Raw genomic sequence first — 23,474 nt, 5'->3', positions numbered from 1 at the left:
CTCCAGGTTTGGATAATTGAATTAAATCGAGATCGATTCAATATTTGTCTGAAAGTTAAAATGTTTTTTAAAAAACAAGAGACCCTCTGGTTTAAAAAAACAAAAAAACAACTGAGAAATGTTTCAGGAATGTGCATCAATGCAAGACGCACATGCCGTGCGTAAGCAGAGACAGACAGACAGACAGGCTTACATCCCTAGACAACTCGAGAGAGATCTGTGAACTCACGTGCTCCTCCTCTTCCAGCTCAGGTTCACTTTGTATCACTTTCTGTTTCAATCTTCAAGTTCAAAGCACCGCTGTGGCCTCAAAACAGCTCTCCAGTGTAAACCCCAAACACATGGGCGCAACCGTTAACCTGTCCCCCTGCAACGCTCTCCCTCGAGCACATGTTACAAATAGAACAAATGTGGTGTTTCTTCCACTAACTTGGGGCAGAGTGTTGCAGGGGGGGACAGGTTAGTGGTCGCACACTGGTGTTCCAGGTGTACTCAGAGGCTGGACATGGAGACTGGTGAAGCTCTGCTGAGGCCACAGCGATGGTTTAAGCAATTTATAAAGTCTCCAGGATGTGAAGGCGAAAACCAAACAATTACACAAAGTGAATCCGAAGACGACGACTACATTACGATCTCTTATGTTTCAAGTCTTTACAGAATGGGCTGACCAAGTTTTCCTCACAATGTAAATGGACGTACATTTATGTACACAAAGGAGTACGGCTATGATGTCTATCAAGACTGGAGGAGGAAGAAGAAGAAGAAGGAGGAGGAGGAGGAGCAGGTTGAGAAAGGACTTTTGGTGAAGGACAAGACAATTCTGATATTTAAAAAATATTATAATAAAAAAACAGTTCTCAACTGACTGAGCGTCCCAGTAATTTTAGGCGTTATGAAGTAGTGCATCTCTATAAGAGAAACAGAAGCGTTATTTAATTTTCCTGAGGGGAGGGGGGGCTCCATCTCACCCAGAACCGTCCCTCCAACCCTGCTATCGTTCCACACACATGTTGCTGTCCATATCGTTCAGCAGGTAGATGTCAGAGTGCGCCGTTAGTCCCAGACGATACTGAAAGAGAAAAGAAAACCCAATTAGAAAAAACACACACACACAAAGGGTTTTTATAATCGCCGCTGTTTGAATAGGTGCTGGGACAAACGTTTGAATATTCGACGCTGCTTGCAATTCGGTGGCGTTCGTATTCGTTCACATAACCGAATTAAAAATTATAAATTAGCTCTTGATCAGTTGCATATTTCAAGTTAGCTAAACATTTGATAAGTAACTTGAACTGCAACTGTTTAAGAGCTGAAAACAAATCAAAAGGTCTAATTATGCAAATTATCAGTTCAATGAAGGGTCTAGTTCAGTAATTGAGAGCTCGGTTGGAATGAAAACCAGCAGCCACAGGGGGTCCCCAGGACCGAGTTTGAGAAGCCCTGGTTTAGATCAGCTTTAAATAGTCCACTGTGTCCGAGTTCCTTATCACTGATATGGCCAGAGGATTAAACAATGTGGCATTGATTTTTATTTTTCACAGTAATGGGTCATTCCAGATCAAGCAGACCAAGGGGAGGGGTTTGCTTTTGCAAATCACTTTTAACTTTTTTTTAAATTAATTTGGTGTGCGACGAGCCAAGGACTCCCCAGCCGACCGAACCCCTATCCCGCCCGGGCGGCGCTTGGCCAATTGTGCGCCGTCGTCTGGGAACCTGTCCACGGTTGGTAGTGGCATTTGAACCAGCGATCTCCACCGAGTGTCCTTACAGGATGTGCCACTCAGGAGCCCCACTTTCTCACTTTGAGTTGCACAGGATTTATTTTGCATGCAGGGTACCCTGGAACCCCTTTCCAGCACATCTACTGTAAGTATCAGTAACCCCAATGGACCGCACTGAAGCTGCAATGACCCCGGTAAAGACAATCACAGTCCTGCTAAAACACACCACGAGGACGCTTTGTATCCATTTGTAAAACATGCACATCATTTCCTTTCAGCTCAGCCGGCATGCGTTCTCCATTCAGAAGAGTGGAGCTCACTGTCACTTGAAACAGTTCAGCAATAAATCACAATGGTGTCTAGCAGGGGTCCGGGAGTCTGGTTTGAAATCCATCGCTCAAAATCATTGTAGAGTAAACATGTGTGCACACAGGAGTCAAAACAGCAGAACCGGCTGGCACAACAGCACACACTCAGAATAGGGTGCCAGAGGACCGATCCATTCTGTACAATAGAAAAGCTGCTTTGTCCTGTTGCAACTTTACTGAAACAAAGAGGCTTGGCTCTCACAGACCTTCCTGAACAACTGAAACACCTCGATCTGAATCGGTGGCGTCCTGGCTGCTCTACACCCTATTGACAGTGTTATGGCCGGTGCTTTAAATATTTTATTTCCATTGTGTGTATATGTTTGTGGAAGGCGGCAGTGGACCGGATGGATTTGAAAACAGAACCCTTGCCCCCCCCCGAGGATTATTTTGAACCATCAAACCCATCTAACTTACCACAACACAGAGCAACAGCTCAGCCACCCCCTTCTGCAAGTCAAAAGAGATGCCCCAAACAGTAAAGTTTACCAGAGGGCACGCTCACAGCTTATTTCAAACTGACGGCAGTAAACCTGAGTTTAAGAAACAGCAGAACAAGCAAAAACTGCTTCTGTAACAACGAAGTCTGACGTCAACAGAAAACCAAATTCTTGTTTCCAAATAAACAGAAATTGGTTCGTTTGGAAACCTATGGGGTGTGGGGAGACCTGCGTTAATTTACAGTGAGAAAGCTTTGTGCGGATCTGTTTTTAGATAGTGCTGGAGTAACCATTGAATAATTTCCAAAGCTTGGTAAAAACCAAAAAAATCTTGATCTTGCCACGTTGGAAGTATGACGGCACAGAAAACAGAAACGGGCTGAGCAGCGCAGAAGTAACTCATTCGGACAATAACTACTTCCAGGTTAAAATGATACCGTTTTCATTCACAGAGATACCGACAGAACCGAATTTTTGATGCAATTCGGTTGAAGTATTTTTGAAAACAAATGTGTACAGAACCCACTTACTCTATTTGTTTCCTCTAAAACTTGGAGGGTAAGCTTGCAAGAAAAAAAAAGATAGAAACAGAATCAGTTAAGGCCACTTGATTGGCCGCAACTCGAAACTTCAAGCACAGCGTCAGCCTGGACGATTCAGCCCAGTACCTTCCTTACATTGTGACCCAGTCACAAGAATGAAGAGCAGGCAGGCAGACAACCCATTTCTCTCGGGGCTTCGGAAGGATGCCACCACTGCTACTGCCTTTGTGTTTTTTGTGCATTCTGAAGGTTGCAGTAATACAAAAGCACAGGTATACAAAGTGGCTGCTAAAATATAATGTTATATAAAAAAAAAAATGTAAAAAGCCCTACTCTCTGAATGAGTTTGTGTGTCTGCTGTTTAACCAGGGCATACTGGATGCTGCTCCTCTTATTAGGAGATACGGAGTTTGCATGCTTTATATATAAACTGAACATGGAGTATACAGATTAGTAGCTGGTCTGAGATTGGTGATACAGTGCTGCTTGAATTGTGAACCAGTGCTTTTTCCCCTCAGAAGAGAATGCCAGAGAAATGATTTGCAGCTGGACTGCACACACAGCTGTGCCTTCAGCAGAGTCACGATTTCTACAGAACCCACCGCTGCACTCCAAGTTACAGCGCCAGAATCTTTTTTTAAATTAAGGAAAAAGGAAATAAGACACACACCACTTTGTTTTTTTTTTTAATTTGTCCATAACATTTATGTACATTCTCCACCCCCTCAGCAAAAGACCATTTTTAAAAGCAGCGTAAATCAATTCTTATAATTTTGTTTCTCTAACAATGCATATTTTTAAATCAATTTAAGAGTTGATTTCGTTTTTTGTATGCAGTTATTTTTTATCTTATTATACAAAAGCACACACAATCTACCACTAAACAATCCATGACTTCTCTCAAAACAAAGTGTTTTTGTATTAAAATGTTCTTCCAAAACAAGCAGTGCTTCTTGGAATAAATTCCTTGCTTTGTATTGCAGATTGCCTAAACCCCAAATTACAGGGTTTTTATTCTACTTGCACCTATTAGCTACCTACTCACCCCCAACAGCAAATGTAATCAAAGCTACTTCAAATGTATTTTGTATTGATTTAAAATAATTGATCACTTACTCAAGCAGCAGCCGCTAATTATCAACTTTGACAAGGAGCTAACAGAGTACCGATTTCTGACAATGCTAAATATTGCCCAAGCTGAAATGAGGTATAATACTGTCTACTGCTCCCGACATTGTAAAAAGGGACTAGTCCTTCTCTCGATACAATAACGCACGCTCCAATACTGCACACTACAGGTACCGCTGACTGCACTGCAAGCCAACACATTATATTATGCACTGACCACAAGAAAACTTTAGGTCTTTAGTTTATGTTCCTGCAAAAAAATTAAAAATAAATTAAAAGAAAATCCTAAACCGTGCAACTTAATATTTAAGATCCAACAAGAACGCAATTTAATATCACAAGACTGACAAAGATTCATCGCATTGCACACTGAGTACATCTGCATGCAGGAGAAACAACCAAACTGGGTTATTTATTCTAAAAAGAGGTACTTGAATAAAATTAGGAGGTGTGGAGAACTAGTTTCACATCTATGTGTAGCAGACAGACTGTGCCTGCAGCGTAGTGTGCAGTGTTTCCACCTACATTAAAACTTATACAACTGCCTTTTTGTGCCCGGCTGTTTTATCACTGTGCTGCAGATTGAGAGAATCAGGTAGAAAGATACTTTCCTGCTAATATTCTGTTCTGTGAATATTCACTATTCTACATGTATACCGCTAAGAAACTACCAAACACATGGCATGCAATTCTCACTTGATCCCCACCCAGTCCCGAGCTTCACATCTACTGGAACTAAAGTGCATCGTTTACATAAACGGTCCCTCCTGCAGACACAATCGTGCACATCATTTCAGAGCAGGTTTACCTGGGGCCTGACAGTTCAAACACCTGGTACCTGCTCATTTCACAAGCATATTTAAATACGGGGAGTCCTGAGACCTAGCACTGGGTGCAGCAGGGCTAGTGTGGGTCTCAAGAGTAGCTTATAAAATATCCACCAAACGCAGTTTTATTCAAAAACAACTAAAAACCAGGGAATTGTGCAAAACAATTCTCTAGATACATGCAGGGAACGGGAATAAGACTCCCACTGCATAGCGGTTTGATCCATTCCTGGTTTTACAAGGAGTTTAATAAATGACACACATAAGCTTGTTGCCTGTACACTGTGGCTAATCAAGCTCGTAGTAAAACCTGGAATGAGTTAAACTACTCTGCAACAGGAGTCTTCTTTCCACCCCTGCATTATATATCCCCCAATCCACTGGGGCATGCATCACCAGCAGCATTAACTGTTTTACTGTATTGCTTTTAAAAAAAATGTTTTTAACGAGTGTGCTTGAGATATAAAACACACAACACGCATGAACAATCAACACTGATGAACATTTACATGACAAAAACACATTAATAAACACAGCCAGATTACATACATTGAGGTAATGCCAAGAATCAGAATTAACAAAAAAGGTGTTTTAAGGCGGTATTGGAGGACAGCTCCCTTATTTGGGCACAACTTCTGCTTCATGCTTATGATTACCACACAGCAAGGAACCGTAACCTATCAATACCACCTTAAATAATTGACAGCACGTTTCTTTTGTTGTCCCTGCAGTCTGAGGGGTACAGATAGTACACTGCAACAAAGAAACTGGCCTTTCACATCACTCACATTGCTACAGATTTTCAATAACTGAATAACAGTGATGAATACATTGCTCTGCTGGTGTTGAAATACTGGTGTTAGGATTTTGGCTCAGAAGATTTGAAAACCCGTTATAGGTTTCCAGTTTAGTTTTTTGTACAGTGTTACCATGCTATCCAAGGGCTCGTCCAAGTACGGCAGTACTTTTAGCTCTGAAGCAGAAATTGCACAGCCAAACCACCGAAGGGTGAATTGTAACACAGTGGAGATCATTTCAGAGCAGGAAAGGTATGCCACCCTATATAGCAAGATGATGTTTTAATTAAACCAGCTGCATTGCATTAAAAAACAGCATAAACTGAGGTATTTGCAAAACACAGGGCATCAATCGCCAATCTATTGTGAATCCACATTTAAATACAGAACCCAGGACAGAAGGTAGAAAATGAACAATACTAGAAAAGGGACTTGCACCTAACATGTCTTATTTTTTTCTCTTAAACACGTGTGTCTGAAGTTTTTTGGAAGGTCACTTTGTGTGATTAACAGTACCCCTGAAACACATGCATGCAAGCTTTGCTGTGTGGACCCAGTTAAAGCTGCACATGCACAGACAGACAGACAGACAGACCCGCCTCTGCTTGCTTGTTTGTTCTCGGCTCTGTTTAACTGTCAGACTCGGAGGGTTCCTCAATTAAGACCACCGGACTGTTCCTTACCCTGCTTCCGATATCCAGACACGAGACTCCCAGGGCAATCAGACATTGCCACGCCTGCAGGGACAAAGGGGGCAGTGTGATGACTACTGAAGCAAATAAAAGAACAGATAGATAAAAACACACTACAGGTCTGCAGACCACAATGGACTCTTAGTTGGTTAAGAGATTATTCTTAGCTAACTACACAGCACCAAAAATTAAACTTTAGTTTTATATTTTTACTTACAGAATTCTGATTGAGTGTTTTTAAGTTATGGGTGACTCACCAGATACCCCACGAAGCAGAGGTAGACTACGGACAGGAGTGCCGCCATCACATAGAGAACCAAGCTCCCCAGACTCGTCACATACACCACCACGAAATACATGTTGATGCAGCACACCACCAGGATCACTACCCCACCACCGATCTTCCACAGCCTGCAGGGAGACACACGAGACAAGCCACCCGGTCAAGCCTGGGCTCCCCGAACACGACAACACTCGCGGCTGCTTTTTCCTGGCAGCTCCAATGCACATGTAAACTTTTAAAAGTTAAGCGCCTAAAGCAAAGTGGAGAATCTGTTATATACGTAGAGCAATTAAAAAAAACCTGGCAATCATACAAAAAGCAGGTTTGACTGTAGCACTAAAAATAGGACTGTTTCACACTTACAGCCCGTTGGCGAAGTCGCTCATGATCGAGTTGAGACTGGTGAAGGTGAGGATTGGGATCAGGGCAAAGGGGAGCTGCAAAAAAAACAAACAAATACAATTAAAATTGATCACTTCCCAGGAGCACATGTTCAAAATCCTCCATCTCTTCTAAATGAAATTACCATCACAGTATACAGTGGCAACACCCTCTATTAATTCCAGTGTTAACTCATGTTTTACAATTAATTCATGTTTACAAACTAAGAAACATCAACAGGATTCTTGGTCTATAGCCCCGATGTCCAGTTCCAGTGATCTAGAAGAATTCGTGATTAATCCAAAAGGAGATCATATCTGAAAACGGACTCCACCAGGCATTAAGTACACTACATGCATCTTCTTTTAGTCACTGAATAGATGACAATTGTACTTTAAAGCTGGAGGAATACATTGCATGAAGGGCAGAATGGATTTCAGGCAATCGTTTCTTTAATTGCTCTTTCCAAGATAGGTGCTTTAACTTTAAACACTCTGAACCCAGAGCACAGTGTATGGAGTGGAGGAAGCGGCGACTCGTTCCCGAGCCCGTCTCTAGATCTCCCAGCCCGTGTCTCACCTGCATGCTCTGCAGCACGTTGAGGAAGTCGTTCATGCCGGTCAGGGTCTGCACGTCCTGAAACACGGCAACCAGCAGCGTGGGGATGATCGCGATGGAGCGAGTGAGGAAGACCCGGGCGAAGCGAGACCACTTGAGGTTCAGGAAGCCCTGCGCAGAAAAAAAAAAAAAAAAAGCTAGATCTGCATCGACGAACACGGACAGCTGTCGCAGTCTAAAACGGGTTAAAAGGCATCGCACCTCCATGACGAACTGTCCAGAGTAGGTACCGGTCATGGTGGAGCTCTGCCCAGCTGCCAGGATGCCCACTGCCCAGATATAGAGGGCTGCTGGACCAAAGAAACAGCCCAGCACCACGCCCTGGTCAAGAAACAAAGATTATTACAATCACAAGCAAGTTAACAGCCCCTTGTTATCCTACTTTTGGTTTTGTTCAGTATAGATTTGCGCGAAGACCTACCCCTTTGTAGATGTCCACCTCCAGTGTTTGGTTGTTGAGAGGGAAGAGGTTGGAATATGGGCTGCTGCTGTTGGTGCAGACGTCATGCTGAAATCAGAAGACAATAAAGAAGTTCAGCCCCCATGCCTGCATGGTCTGGTCTGACGGGAGCGCCTTTCTCTTGGTGGGGGGGGAGAGGGAGGGAGCACTTCAGTCTCCGTGCCTCAGTTGTTGCTTCCAAAATGACCTGGGCGTTGACCTGTCTTTTGAAAGTCAAATTCAAAGAGCCATGCTGCTGCTGTGAAGCGACTGGAACGCAGGGCGGACTTACCACTTCCTCGTTGGTCCTCCCGTAGAACGCTTCAGCGAAGACAGCCACGACGAAGACGTTGATGAGGAAGGAGACGAAGAGCGCCACGCACGACTCGATGAAGTAGTACTTGTTGGCTTCTTTGACCTCGCTCTTATTGGAGCGATCGATCTGCCTCGACTGGGGAAAAAACACGCAAATAAATGACATGCGCCTCAGGATTAAAAACACAAAAGACTTGAAGAAACCACAATAGAAATTTTACTCGACATTTCTACCCCGATCATTTGCTGGGGCTGAACAAAAATAAGAGATCTGTGGCAGATTCCCTCCTGTGTAAAAACAATATGTAACCTGCAGTACATCAAAGCTGCATCTTCCCGTCAGTTTTCATTTCAGTCAAGAGAACACATTCATATGTTTCCGAAGCAGCGTTCTAATTCCAGTTCCAATAACTCTTTGAAGAAATCTGTTAGCTGTAACCCTGCAGAACAATTTCAACACTCTGCAGGCTCCAAAGCAGTGCAGACCAGGCTGCCCCTCCTATATCCCAATGGCAGGGTTACAGCTGCCCTTCCTAAATTATATTATTTTTTTAATCCAACCCGCGTGAGAAACAACAGAAGGGGGCTGAAAGAATTTGAGGTAACTTTTCCAGAAAGGTGAACCCGATCGACTTACCAAACCAGAAAAAACTTTATCAAATAATTAAAAAAAAAAAAAAAAAAAACGGGGCTTGTAGGTAAACTCAATTGTTTTATTAACCTTAGCACAGCAATTATGTTTAAAAAATAAAGAAAAGAGAATTGGACTTGGAGTAAAGCGCTCTGTGTAGGGGTCGCGCCCGTATAGAGAAACCGGAGCCAGCACAAGAGCTTGCCCTTACCTTGACCAGAGCGGAGTGCAGGTAGATGTTGTGTGGCATGATGACTGCGCCCACGATACCGACAGCCTGCTCCAACTGCGGGGTCCCGCAGCCCTGGCAGTACGGGAAGAACATGCCCTTCAACAGCTCCCCCTGGTCCGGCTTCACCGTCACGTACTGTCAGGGGACAGGGGCCACTTCACTCATCTAGATACAGCCTGTTAACTCTACAGCGGTGGTCTCTCCGTTTCACGTGTGAAATGTCTAAGAGGAATCAATTTAGATGAAGGGATGGAAAGACTCCTATCGCATAGCCGTTTCCTCCATTCCAGGTTTTTAAATGAGCCTGATTAGGCACAGCGTACAGGTAACAAGCTTGGGTGTTTCTGCTTTAACTCCTAGTAAAACCAGCAATGGATCAAACTGCTGCTTTCGATGTGTGGTGCAGATCGTCTACAGAAAAGGAGTTTAAGAATTATCACTAGAAATGAATCTATGTTGTTTGTTTTTTTTGGTTTAAAAGCATGTGCTCCTGGTCATCTGGAATTAGAGGAAGTTATACACGGTTGGTATAAACCAGGGCTCTTAATGTCCAATAACACAAGGTGTGCCTAGGCTGTCACATCAATGAATGCAATAACACCGCAGCGGGCAGAGGTCCCTGAGGGATCAGCGCTGGTGTTTATCAGAGGCGGTATAAAACGACCCCTGGGTGGTGCTAGAGCTGTTTTAATTATACAGTAATGTTAACTGAAGATCACTCTCTTAATTACAGGGTAACGTTAATCGAAGATCACTCTCTGCGCTCACCTCGTATCCGAATGTGATGGCCATGATCGTGATCAGGAACCCAAAGAAGGCTTCCAGTTTCCTCAAACCTGAGGGAAAGCATTCACAGTTACACTCAATAGACAACGCACCCTTCCGGCGTTGACTGGGCACGTGAAGCTGAATAACTTACTGGTGACCTACACTGTAGACAAAACTGGAATGAAAATAAAATAATATATATAATATATTATATAATATAATATTTTGTACTGATGCATAAAATAAACTGCATAACTTACACAAGAGAAACATTCAGACTACCTCATTTGACACCCAGCACCTACATAAAACAGTGCTACCTATACACACAAAGCACGGTGCAGACTGTGGACCCAGGACTTGCCATATTTATCAAGGAAGAGGAACACAAAGGTGTCGACGATGGTGATGAGAACTCCGCCCCACAGAGGAATCCTGCAAGGAGACATGGGATCAAATCCCTTGTTGGTCACTAACATCGATTTGATTAATCTACAGTATACCACCCCCCATCCACCAGGACTTTAGCATTTCAAATAAAACCCAAAGGAATCACTGAACTGTATCAAACAGCTATACTGGGTTTATTCTGGGACTTCCCCTGAATTAACTGCTTATCCAAGCAGGTACTGTTTGATCAAACCAACCCCGTGGTCCCGTTAGTGCAGAGTATGCCCTGCCACAGCTATGGATAAAACACAAGAGCCATCAGTATAATAGCCGAGAACATACCCAAGAGTCTGATTCCCACGCTAACTTTTGCCAAAGAACGTCCTTCCAAAGTTTCATCACAAAAGTGGTTCTCTAGGCACGTGCTAAAATGGAAAGACCTTGCCACTGGATATTTTGCCATCCACCCTCTGCAAACACTGTTGAAGCTGGCTACAGTGCGGACGAGCCCAGAGAGAGAAAGAGAGAGAGAGTCTATCAGTGGGGTACTGACTGCTGCCCACCCCACCCCCCCTTACCTTCCAGCGGAGAGCAGGTTGAAGGCGATGGCACAGCCGATGACCTCCTGCATGTCTGACCCAATGATAGCCAGCTCTACCATCAGCCACAGGACAATACGAGGCACCTGGGGAGAAAAGGAAACGAGAGTGTCTCACAGGCGAGGCACGCACATCCCCAACCCTTCGGTGTCAGAGTAAAAAACCGTGAACCAACTGTGTGTGCCCTGCTGAACAGGGCTGATTGTCCAGCGATGAAAATAGAAGCCGACAAACTTATGACGCCGAGCACTTACTGCGGGATACTGGCGATGGCACACTTCTGCAAGGTGCATCCCAGTCACCACCCCCAAGCGCGCTGCCAGCCTTTGCAGCAGCAGACCGAGGATCGTGGCAGACATCAGGACCCAGAGAAGCTTAAGAAAAAAAAAAACACAATTACATTATATATCAAGGCGTGTCAGTTTTACACATACCACAACAAAGAAGATTAGCATAACCTACATGCACAACGTCATTCTCAGTGCAGGGATGGAAATAAGATCCAAATTCATCCATTCCAGGTTTTACTACAAGCTCAATTAGCCACAGTGTGCAGGTAACAAGCTCAGGTAAGTGTTATTAAACTCCAGGAATGGATCAACAGGACTCTTATTTCCACCCCCTGTTATGCATGTCTTCAGCCCCATTTGGGGGGAGAACTACCCAAGTCTTCCAGGTGTGTCAGGGTTATAAGTGAGCTGCAGGGTTGCCCGACTCAATCCAATACCTTGAAGCCGGCCTTGGCTCCGGACTGCAGGTCAGACTCGATGTTTCCTGGGTCCAGGTAAGCGATGCTCATAAGAAACCCAGGTCCGGTGAACGCCCATAGCTTGCGAAAGCTGAACCCAGGCTAGGAGAAGGAAAGGATTACAATAACAATCAATGCATCTGAAGAACTGCTTTTCAGACGCTGATAAAGACTGTAAACGGTAAACGACAAGGCAACGCAAACCTCCAGCTTTTCCAAACCAGAGATCGGTTCTTAACCCTTTCAGTGCTGGTGGGATCTCAAGGTCCCGCCTTCTCTTAGCGCCGTTATGTTAATGCATGCCATCGGAAACCACGCTGGAACCTCACGGGACACCCAGGCAATGCAGAAATCCACGCAAATAAATAAATGCTGTCCTGTTCTCATGTACAACTCAATAAAACGATGTTTATTCTTCAGCTCGACAAAAGTAATCCAGGAGTGAAAGGGTTAAAAAGGAAAGGCAACTTTGATCTACACAGGGAATGAAAGTGCACGACGTGGAGTTATTTCATTAGCTGGGTTCCCTTTAATCTAAAAGCACGTCACGTGAGAACATCGGCTGGCTTCTTAACTTCATTAACCCATGCATGGTCATAAGGCTCCGACATGCTGACTTGCATGCTGTGGCTGCGATTTCAAATAACGCCCTTGAAGACGTCGGCCCTCGAGATGTCTTTACTTGACTTTCACTCTGAGCGTCGACTAATATTAACTTTGGGTTCTTTTCACTTCCACTGCTGTGGTGTTTTTTGAAGAGGATGCACTGGAGAACAATGTAACCTTCACTCTTAGTACAGCACATTTACACACGCAGTAATGAAACAGCCACATCAATAAATTCAATATGCCAACAACCGATATAAACAAAAATATCCCCCCCCCCCGGATTACACTTGCCTTGGTATCTTGTGGAATGGGAACCTTCTCTTCAAAGTAGGTTGAGAACGGCTCATCTGCAGTTTCGGGGGAGTCCAGCGGAGAGATTGAGCTGTACTGTGTCTGTACAATCTGGATTTCCCCATTCTCCATAGAACGGTTTTCTGCAGAAACAGAATAAAAAACCTTTTGTACTGAAACACACTACACAACACAATTTAGGCTGTGCTGAAAAATCTTTTCCATTTAATATAATAAAACATTGAATTTTTATGGACACAGGCATACGTTTAGACAGTCAGTCAGCAGTGGAAACCATCACAAAACAGAACCAGGAGGACACTCCTAATCCTGGATCAAACCATGAAAGAAGCACGATTTGAATCTTGATTCCAAAACGATACCGGCAGCAGCTGACTGCTCTGCAGATGCTAACATCTGCTTTTAAAAACTGGACTGCTAGCTTGTTAACGGCAGCATGCTTGCTTGGTTTACTTACTCAGCTTAGTGCTCTCTGACATTGCTGATCGCTGTTCAGTAGTGCAGTAGAAGCCTGCATAAAGAAGATCTGAACTTCTCCAGCCGCCACAAGCACCCGGTTACAGACTCGCTCGTCATCCCATCTCCTAATATCTAACCCTATTTCATCATCACAGCTTCCTATTTCAACACTTTGAAACAGTGACAGGGCATTACTAACTCGCTCCGTTTGACACGAGGAAGAAGCATGGTGTTGATGATTCGCCAGCCTGCTCTGTTGCACACACACAGATATCGTGCAGGGGTTGGACCAAAATTCTGAGATTGGAGCTTTTGTACAAACAGGCTTCATGTTACAAAATTTGCAACTGGTACACATGGCATGGATTCTAGAAGGTATAACAGATCTCCTGGAAGACAGTTTCAGTCACTAAGGACACTGACGGACTTTGAGGGGAGGGGGGGATAAAAACGGCTTGGCCAGCGATTCTGCATTCAAACGGGTAGAAATTACTGACGGTCTAAAATAGTAGCAGACCTGAAGATCGCTGTCCTGAAATTTAAAAGTCCCCGAGAAATCAAGATCTTGCGTTTCAGGGATGGAAATAAGACTCCCGCTTGCACAGTAGTTTGATCCATTCCTGGTTTTGTGGATACCTGGGAATTCTTTCATTTTGAATGAGCTAGACTGATAATTCTGACCAAAATCTCCTGGGATCAAATGACCTATTAAAAGAACAAAGGGTCACACTATGCTGTACAGTAGAATGGGTGCAGCTCATCTCGTGGTTTATGAATCGAGATCGTTATCGTTTATAAATTCTAAATATTTTGTCTCAGAACAAAGTTGCGAGAACCAATCAAGAATAAGAAAATTGATTAAGATATCGGTTAGCATCCCCCTTAAAGCCATTCACTTGCAAGACAACTTGAGACAGAAGGTGTTGCAAGGATGGGCTTTATAAAAGAGGTCACCGTCCCAATCCTTCCTGTTAATCAAACACACCCACACGCTACACATACCTTCGTCCAGGAGCTGCGGTTCCTGGTCTGGGTGCATTGTGCCTCTGGGGAGTATCTCAATGTGTTCTGGGAAACTGAAGAGACCTGGAAACAGAGCCAAACCACAGTGACATCGGCAGGGCCAGTACTGTTACAAAGAGCACCAGAGCTCAGGGGAGGAGGCATGACTTAGCAGTTTGAACAGGGAGGGGGGGGGGTGCCGAGTAAGCAACACAGAGACTTGAGGAATAGCTGCAGGGAATCACATCTGCTTTTTCGCCCTTTACCAAACAGAAATTTTAGCTGACAATTTGGTAAAATAAGCACTTTTTTCTTTTTTTAATGGTCACACGCTACATAAAGCCTCTCTGGTCACGTTTATGTGGCTGAAAAGTTTGAAAACAGTGTGCATAAAAAGTACGCTGGAGCAGCTTGGGGGGCAGGGGGGTGTCTTCTCAGGCTAATGCCATGGTCTTAAAATGAACCTGCAATTAATCGACACATCTGAATAATCACTGCAATGTATCTGTAGAGATAGCAATCATTAGCAAAAACAACAAGTAACATTCCTCCCCCACTATAACAATACAAGGAAATTCAGAGCCATCTGCAACCATCCCCGCGTTACATTCACCGTAAGAGAGTCATATATATATATATATATATATATATATAAATACAAACTAAGAAGATCACTCTGCATTGACTGGTATTTCAAATGTACTATTCCTGTGTTTGAGTACAGTGGTGTCCAATTTAAATCACAATGCTGGTATACCTTTAAAACGTCCCTAATTGAATTGGTAATTGTAACGGATGCAAGTTACCCCACAGGACTACTATTCTATGTTGCTTCTCTCCAACAGAAGACACACATCACGGACCACGGCAAGATGATTACATTGGAAAAAAGTTCACAAATTGTGAAATAGCCGATGTTTTATAAATACATCCATCGCTTTCAAAATCTTTAAGAAATAAAAGAAGTTCCCAAACGATTGCAAAGTTATCGTCGGCTGTGATGCACCAGTTAAAATAATCTTTGCAAATAAATTTGGCAACCGTTTACAACAACAGGGTCTGGCTCTCTCCCTGCTTCCGCATTAACAACATGAACTCTATTTTTAGAGTGAACGAGACTTACGTTGGTACACACCGACAGACAGGTTCACAAAATAAGACTCCTACTGCATAGAAGTTTTACCTAATCTAGGTTTTAGTACAAGCTTGATCAGCCACAGTTTATAGGAAACAAGCTCAGGTGTGCCTTATTAAACTCCTAGTAAAACCAGGAATGGATCCAACTGCTATGCAACGGGAGTCTTATTTCCATTCAGGGAATACCCATTAATTCAACTCCTACCTACGTTTATTACTTCTTTTTTTCTTATGCAACACATACAGTTTCAATACAGGAAAGTCTACCTTCAAAAAGTAGCCCATTACAATCTGCTGCCTTCTTATCTTTCAAAAATCTGAAACTCAGGGAAACCAACAGCTTTATTTAAAAGTGTGCCCGACTCGTGCAAACTCCAGTTGCTACAGCGCTTCTAAATGCAAACAGGACACATTGTGTGTTTTTGCGTTCAGTACAGAATGCTGCTTGGTGCGCCGCGGCCCGGTGGGTTCACCCCGCTGATACAGCAGCTGCTGTACTTGTACACTGTGCAACAACGCCTTCAAGGAAGAGGAGACAACCAAAGAGCCAGTCCAGCAAAGGGTTAGCAGAGGCACATGGCAGTGTATTCTGGGCAGCGTCACAAGACTGTGCAAGACAGATTGTGTGTGAGAGAGAGAGCGAGATGGGCGGTTTCCTCTCCCATCTATTATCTCCACCACCCCAATCAGCCTCACTGTGTCCTATCTCTCCTTTCACGCCAGCAGTGAAGTCTATCTCAGAGTGCTACACCCACGGGAATGGGGTGGAGGGAGTCAGTTAACTTTTCCAGTGCCCATACCAAGAGTCAATGTGCCAAGTGCAAAATGCCCAGCATGCAAAGACCACCCTGACCCAGAGCCACATTATGTACAAGTGCAGGGATGGAGAGAAGAATCCTGCTGCATAGCATTCTTACCCATTCCAGGATTTACAACCAGCTTGATTAGCCCCCAGTGTGTCCAGGTAACAAGCTCAGGTGCGTCTTATTAAAATCGTAGTAAAACCAGGAATGGATCAAACCGCTAAGCCAAATGGGAGTCTTATTTCCATTCCTGAAGTGTGGCACACAGCACTGACAAATAAATAGTGTGTTTTACAGTTCTGGACACAGCAGAGAGGGGTGGTCTTACAGAACTGGATCCCTGGATTCTGAAACTCTCTCTGTACTGTACTGCACTATACCTGCATCACTGGCAATACGCACCTCACAGATACTCAAGACAGTACAGCGGGAGGCATTACTGTCTGCAGCAGTGGATCTGAGAAATGTCTAGAATTTCACACAGTCCTACTAAACCAACAGTGGCGCTGTTGTTTTCAGCAGAAGAAGGATTCTCTCTCAGAATCCTATTCAATACACCCATGCATAAAATCAACCACAAGTCCAAATTTTACATTGAGTCCTTCAGGGTTGCACAATAGAGGCACGCGGTGTGTGCTGAAGGATCTGGTCCAGACCTGGAGATTTTCATCCAACTGTAGTTTTCTGGGAGCCGACAGGAACATTTCTAACGTCAGCATCAGACAACACTGGAAGCCCCCTTCCGAGCTGTTCATTTTACTAAACTGCACTGTTAGTCCTCCTGCCCACCCAAGCTCGAGCCCAACATGTCTCTTCAAGCAAAGCCCCAGAATGGAAGCTTCATTTTAAACGAGAAACGATCCTAGCAGATTAAAAGACAGACAGTCAGACTGCAGATGAATGTTCTAAAAAAAATTGAGGAAACCACCCACTGCCAGTGTCACCTTTCCACACAGCAAGAGCAACACGATACAGTTCACTATTGCAAAGTTTAAATCCAGCTTTGAGCCGCCCACAACAAACTGTGATCTGCCCACACAGACATAACAAATGTGAAGCGCATTCCTGAGCCAAGCTAAAGCAGAGCGAGGCAGGAGTTTAGAAGAAGGTGTTTTCCCTGGATTAGCTAGTATTCCACTGCTATTCTAGGCTGGAATAAATCACTTTTTTTTTTTTCTCTCCCCAATTTGGAAAGCCCAATTATTTTCTTTAAACCTTCCCCCTAGAATAGGGGAATAGCCTGGACTCAAACCGGCGACCTCCAGGCTATAGAGAGCATCCTACACTTCACACGGAGCGCCTTTACTGGATGCGCCACTCAGAAGCCCTAAACAACTTTCATAAAATGTTTAAAATAGTAATTTATATATATAAACTAAATATACAAGAAGATCACTCTGCATTGACTGGTACTAATGTACTATTCCTGTGTTTGAGTACAGTGGTGTCCAATTTAAATCACAATGCTGGTATACCTTTAAAACGTCCCTAATTGAATTGGTAATTGTAACGGATGCAAGTTACCCCACAGGACTACTATTCTATGTTGCTTCTCTCCAACAGAAGACACACATCACGGACCACGGCAAGATGATTAAATTGGAAAAATGTTCACAAATTGTGAAATAGCCGATGTTTTATAAATACATCCATCGCTTTCAAAATCTTTAAGAAATAAAAGAAGTTCCCGAACGATTGCAAAGTTATCGTCGGCTGTGATGCACCAGTTAAAATAATCTTTGCAAATAAATTTGGCAACCGTTTACAACAACAGGGTCTGGCTCTCTCCCTGCTTCTGCATTAACAGCTAGAACATGAACTCTATTTTTATAGTGAACAAGACTGAAAGCCAAGCAGGACACACACACACAGAGAATAGGTGGAGAAACGCACACACACAGATCAGGTGGAGACACGCACACACACACACCCCAGGCGGAGACACGCACATGCGCACACACACTCACAGAGATCAGGTGGAGACACACAAATAAATTCCTACACAACAGAGAATAATCACCACCAATTATCACCCTTTTAAAAACAGGAAATAGTCCAAGCAACTTCACAATGTCGGAGTATGAAAGTCTATCTGCACACAGAGCTTAAGGGCAGAGTTTATAGCAATCAAAGTGAGGCATGGTCAGGCATCGTGAATGAATGACCCCACAATCGTGTTCAATGACTGCAGAACTTCAGCGTCCGTTTACTATTCCCATCGAGGCAGTGCAAGTTTACAGCCATTCAGAGTCCATGAAACCAACTGACAGGTGACAGGGTGAAACAAGCTTGATCCTTCACGACAGGACAATGCCACTCACAACAGGTTCGTTCTAGCTTATGGCCAAAGGTTTTGCGCCATTGTAACTAATTTTGCTTCATAAAGGTCGAATGAAACCTGCCGAATAGTGTTATATTAACATATTGAATTACACATCGCTTTTGAAAAACAATATGAAATACTGTAGTAGTACTGAGTTTGAATCGCACATGTTTTTATTGTGTTGTGCTTTGTGCTGAGATCGAGTCATTTTTTCTTCTCTCTCATATGGGTTTATATGATACAGTATCGCAATAAAATCCTTGTTCAATTTTTATTTATTTTAAACCAAAATGGGGAATTTGAAAAAAATCAAGATAAAACCTGCAGATCAACCGTGCCAATGACAACATTTCCTGTTTTGGGCACAGACAACTAGTCAATAAAGTACTTGTAATCATATGTAACAGTACATTGTGTTTTGTTTGTTCTTCTCACAGGCTCTGCCAAAGACACAAGGTTAAACATCCCAGACCAGCCTGGCAAAACAAAACAAGAGTGTGCCTCGGTCCTGAGATCTGTATTGTACAGTGAAGGCCTCGCAGCAACCCTGTCTTTGGCTCTGTGCCAGCTCTAGAAGTGCAAATGAATGCAAAGCAGCAAAATGACTGGAAAAGCAAACTATATAGGATCAGAGTTAGAAAGAAGACTCCTACTGCAGAGCAGTTTTACCCATTCCAGGTTTTACTAAGAGCTCAATTAGCGCCTGTGTATTGGAACAAGTTCAGGCTTGTCTTAAAGTCACAGCAAAACCAGGGCAGGTTCAAACTGCTATGCAATGGGAGTCTTATTCCCGTCCCTGTACAGGTCCAAATTGCAGATCTAGGGTACCACCACAGGGATTCTTAATCAATGGCATAACAGTGTGCATCGGTTTCTGAACAAACCCAGACAACATCCCCAAACAGCATTTTAAAAGAGGAATGAGAGGAACGGGCAAGTGACGTAGTACCCAAAACGATTCACACTGTTACTGGCAAAAGACTGACGGGCTTTTCAGAACTTGATTATGAGCACTTCATAGTGCCCAAAGGGTGTCTTGCCTATTCATTCTCTCATATCTTTATAAAGCCAGGTGTGTTTTTTTGTATCTTGGTCCTTTTCTTCTCCAAACTTGGCTGTTTTTGTAGGTGTGAAATGCATCTAATAATAAATCGCATCTCAACTTTCCCAGCAAACCTGACAAACACAGAGCCGCTCCTAAACCTGCTTTGTTCCTGCAAGCTAATAAAGTTTCTCCGGTCCCACTGTTGCTCTGGCAAATTAACAAAGCACTAAACATTTTCACTCCAAAGTGCATTACTTAACCTTTGTGAAGCAGACACTCCTGTTTTACTGAAACTCTCTCAACTAAATACATTTACAAAACCAATAGAACCATTGTCTTCTTTCTCTTAGGGGGTGAGGGAGCAGTTCATTCTCCATGCCTCAAGCCTGCCCTGGACTGGAGGGAGCACCCTTTCTCTTAGGGGGTGAGGGAGCAGTTCAGTCTCCATGCCTCAAGCCTGCCCTGGACTGGAGGGAGCACCCTTTCTCTTAGGGGGTGAGGGAGCAGTTCATTCTCCATGCCTCAAGCCTGCCCTGGACTGGAGGGAGCACCCTTTCTATATTGCGGAGTGAGACCTGTTTCATTGAATGTTTTTTTTTTTAAATCAGTATTTACAAAACGTTCCCCCAAGATAAAGCGTTTCGAAACTCGAGAATTAAAACATGCCTTAAAACTGACTGGGGTCTAAGGTACCCACATACAGTACCTAAAGAAACAGGCCCCAGAACCAGCTTTGGGTCCGGATCTCTGTCCTGGAACACCTAGACCTTTAAAAAAGGTTATACTATATTCTTCTTAGTTTCCCTCTCTCCAACATGAAAAAGCTGATAAATGGCCACTCTTATCCCAAGCTGCTTACAAAAAAAAGCTGTCTCGTTTGTAAATGTTTGTGATCACAGACAGGGCGGTGTGCAACATATTCAGGTCACAAGTTCTTAAACTTCACCTCTCAGCCTCTCTCACCTTAGCTTTACTTTCAGATATTCCCTCTAACCACAAAGGACACGCGTTTTAAAAACCCCAAGCGTTACTCACCTAAGCTGGCCGTTTCACAGACAAACAAACTCGCGAAAAGAAATAATAATAATAATCACATTAAATTAAACATCGCCCAGGTCTGACAGACCGGGACACTGCGAAACGCACACAGGCATGTTTGCACAGAGAGCACGCCCACAGCCGCTCCTCATTGGCTCCGACCGGCAGGAAAGACTTGTTTTCATTGGCTTAGAAAGGTTTCCCTCACGCCCGACATCCACGTCGAAAGACACCTTGAATTTGCTACCGACGTAGTAGCGGCTCTCTAAAAATACCGCCGTCTAGAGGTTAGGAGTGGAATTACACGCTACGTGTTGCACTGCAAACCGGACAGGTTGGTTAAAAATGCACCTACTTACAAATTAAATGCAAATCATTTACCCTGCTACCCCTATTAGAAAAAAAAAAAAAAAAACTAGCCAAGTTTTTGGAATTGGAACTAAATATTAATTTACCCAGCAGCCAGGTACAGTATATACAATCCCTGGGTAGGTTTTAGAGCTTAATTTAGATGGCATTTCACAGATATGCTGTGCTGACCATGAGACAAAAACAAAAGCGGCTCTTGCTGGCATGCGGTATTAGTTTACAGACCCCCCCGCCCCGGCTCGATGGCCTGTCAAGGTAACGCACCACTGAACTTACCTGTCTGGGAAAAGGTGAATATTCCCGGCGACGCAGACCCGGTCATTTCTATGGTCTCTTTATTCAGGTTGTCAGAAAGAGCCGCGTTTGTTTTGCCCTCCATGATGGTATTTTAGCGTGGGTTTAAATATTTAAATAACTTTCAAAAGTGAGTAAAAGAGAGCTACCCGCCTTTCCTTGAGCATTCTTGAACTCGAAATTGTAAAACGCCGACCGGTCAAAAGTCACTCTTAATTAAAGAGCTTGCACGCCCCGTTGTATTGATGCATGTCTTTATCTCTCTAATACCATGTGAACAATAGAAACGACCCCAGCTGTAGTTACAACGGACAATACTAACCCCAGTAGCTTTCTGCTTCACATATCGCTGATCTGCTGATTATGCACTGAAAGCTCCAGTCTAAACTTCTTGAACTGACTGTAGATAGGGCTCAGATAAACACAGACAGTGCAATCGCTGCATTGAAAAACCCTTTCACTTGATTAGCTTCAGTTGCAGTTCAACGGCAGCCCTTATCTTTGTGCCCCTGTACCTCTCTCTCTGGCTGTATTAGAGTCCCCCCAATGCAGACTGTGGACAGAGCATCCCCGTTGGTGTTGATAATACAGGGTGGGGCATAAACCAGGCATCATATAGGCTGTCGGTATCGGTTAAAATGACTGAGCAGAGAGGAACGATTTCAAATTGAACGTGTGGTGGAGACTGCCAAAGTGTCGTGACTGCCCAACTTCACAAGACAGCAAAGTAATCGAGGCTGTGTCTTACAGGACGTCCGGTATAGATGTAGCCCTGTGTCATTCACTTAACAGCCCTACAGTTTCATTATAGAAACACAGTCCAATACTGTCCCTGTGAGGAACACAAAGAGCCTTGGGGAGTCTAATACATGAGAGGCTACTGAGAAGTATAACTGGGCAGACTGTACTTGACTTACAATGCTTATGAGTGGTTACCATTGCAATTTCTCAAATAATGATTTTTAACTTTAATTTTTTTTATATTTTTCGACCCAGGTGCAGCAACTGGTCCACAGTTCTAGTTGGTTATTACAGGAGAAAGTGTCTTTATAGAATTAAGAACCAGCGCCATCTAGTGCACAACTAGTGCAGTTCCAGCAATGCAACAACTTGACGCTCAGTACACGTTAACGTCTACAAACGCACACTGGCTGATCTTAGCTAAAACAAAAACTATTAAAAACCACACATTTCATGACCAGAATAAAACAAAACAAAAGCAAAAAATCCTCAACAGTAGAATTTACTGGAAGCAATTCCAGGAGGTTTATCTGGACCTTTGCTTTGCTGCTTCTAGGTTTACAGCACACAGCTTATAGAAAGACAGCTGCTCAGACCTGTTGAACTTTGACCAACCTCTGGTCACCCTCAGTGCCTGATAAAGACTCGTCAGAACAAACTGCAATTACTGGTTGAGCAATGGTTTGTTTTCATTACGTGCGAGAATTCAGTGCAGCGAGTTCCTGCAGCTCAATCAGAACCGAAAGGCACGTTAAAAAGCTGATTCATCCCAGAGTTTGCAATATTGTTTTTCTGTTATCAAAAAGTCAATAATCTTTTCTGTACTGCATTTGAGTTCCACCAATGTGCAACTGGGGTATATTTTTAGCTGATTTACTAGTAAATAAATACACATAATGGCAACACATTTGTCTACTTAAGTTTCTTATAAATTTGATCAATTTTCTAATTTATTCTATTGTGTTTGTGACTACAGAAACACGCACTATGTGGAAATCAAATATATATTACTGTCTAATTATTACTAAAAAAAACTTAACATTTGTTACCCTACCATCCCTATTATGTAATAATTATCACTGAAGGTGTGGGTTTAGATTTATACATGTAGAAATATTAGTTACATAGAATATGGTTTTATGACAAATTTTTAGGGGTGCTAACTGTTTTATATACATTTGATTTGGGTTCAATCCGATTTCATTCACAAATATTTATTATAACTCAAGGTTACTTTATTAAACCAATAACAGTTCAATATAAAACATGTCAGGTTCTTTATTTTTAAAGAAGTGTCTTAAATGGAAATCTTTGAAAAAGCGTACAATGTTTTATTTGCTAAATGTAATAAAATTAGTCCAGATTTGATATGATGTTCTCTCCACTCTGTGTGTGTATGCTGTAGCAAAAAATATTCATCTGT

The 23,474-nt window shown here is 43.2% G+C and overlaps 1 protein-coding gene across 4 annotated transcripts; it reads right to left on the bottom strand.

Annotated features, from left to right (window-relative positions):
- Positions 1–832: 832 nt before the first annotated feature.
- slc11a2 (solute carrier family 11 member 2) lies at positions 833–21,814 on the bottom strand. Of its 4 annotated transcripts, none has more exons than XM_041241716.1 (17): positions 21,633–21,814; positions 14,302–14,385; positions 12,820–12,962; positions 11,899–12,021; positions 11,426–11,545; positions 11,151–11,257; positions 10,547–10,617; positions 10,183–10,250; positions 9,394–9,549; positions 8,529–8,687; positions 8,219–8,305; positions 7,999–8,118; positions 7,759–7,908; positions 7,162–7,235; positions 6,773–6,926; positions 6,507–6,560; positions 833–1,069 (listed from the first exon to the last, which is right to left on the bottom strand). In XM_041241716.1, the coding sequence occupies exons 2-17, from the start codon at positions 14,336–14,338 to the stop codon at positions 992–994; spliced, it is 1,701 nt and encodes a 566-aa protein (XP_041097650.1). In that variant the 5' UTR covers positions 14,339–14,385; positions 21,633–21,814; the 3' UTR covers positions 833–991. The 4 variants fall into 4 exon arrangements, with proteins under 4 accessions (XP_041097650.1, XP_041097648.1, XP_041097649.1 ...); XM_041241714.1 differs by lacking the exon at positions 21,633–21,814 and adding an exon at positions 21,293–21,625; XM_041241715.1 differs by lacking the exon at positions 21,633–21,814 and adding an exon at positions 20,645–20,787.
- Between the last annotated feature and the right edge of the window lie 1,660 nt (positions 21,815–23,474).

Source organism: Polyodon spathula, unplaced genomic scaffold, assembly GCF_017654505.1.
Source record: "Polyodon spathula isolate WHYD16114869_AA unplaced genomic scaffold, ASM1765450v1 scaffolds_811, whole genome shotgun sequence".
Taxonomy (NCBI): Eukaryota; Metazoa; Chordata; class Actinopteri; order Acipenseriformes; family Polyodontidae; genus Polyodon; species Polyodon spathula.
Note: the sequence above shows the minus strand (reverse complement) of the source record. Positions and strands in the feature narration are given on the sequence as shown.

Excerpts from the sequence above, each read along its gene's own strand:
- slc11a2 (XM_041241714.1), bottom strand. The coding sequence starts at position 21,395 with ATGGAGGGCAAAACAAACGCGGCTCTTTCTGACAACCTGAATAAAGAG. Across the intron at positions 10,251-10,546 it reads CCTCTTCCTTGATAAATATG|GTTTGAGGAAACTGGAAGCC; the intron begins GCAAGTCCTGGG and ends GCTTTCCCTCAG. Across the intron at positions 6,561-6,772 it reads TCTGCTTCGTGGGGTATCTG|GCGTGGCAATGTCTGATTGC; the intron begins GTGAGTCACCCA and ends TTGTCCCTGCAG.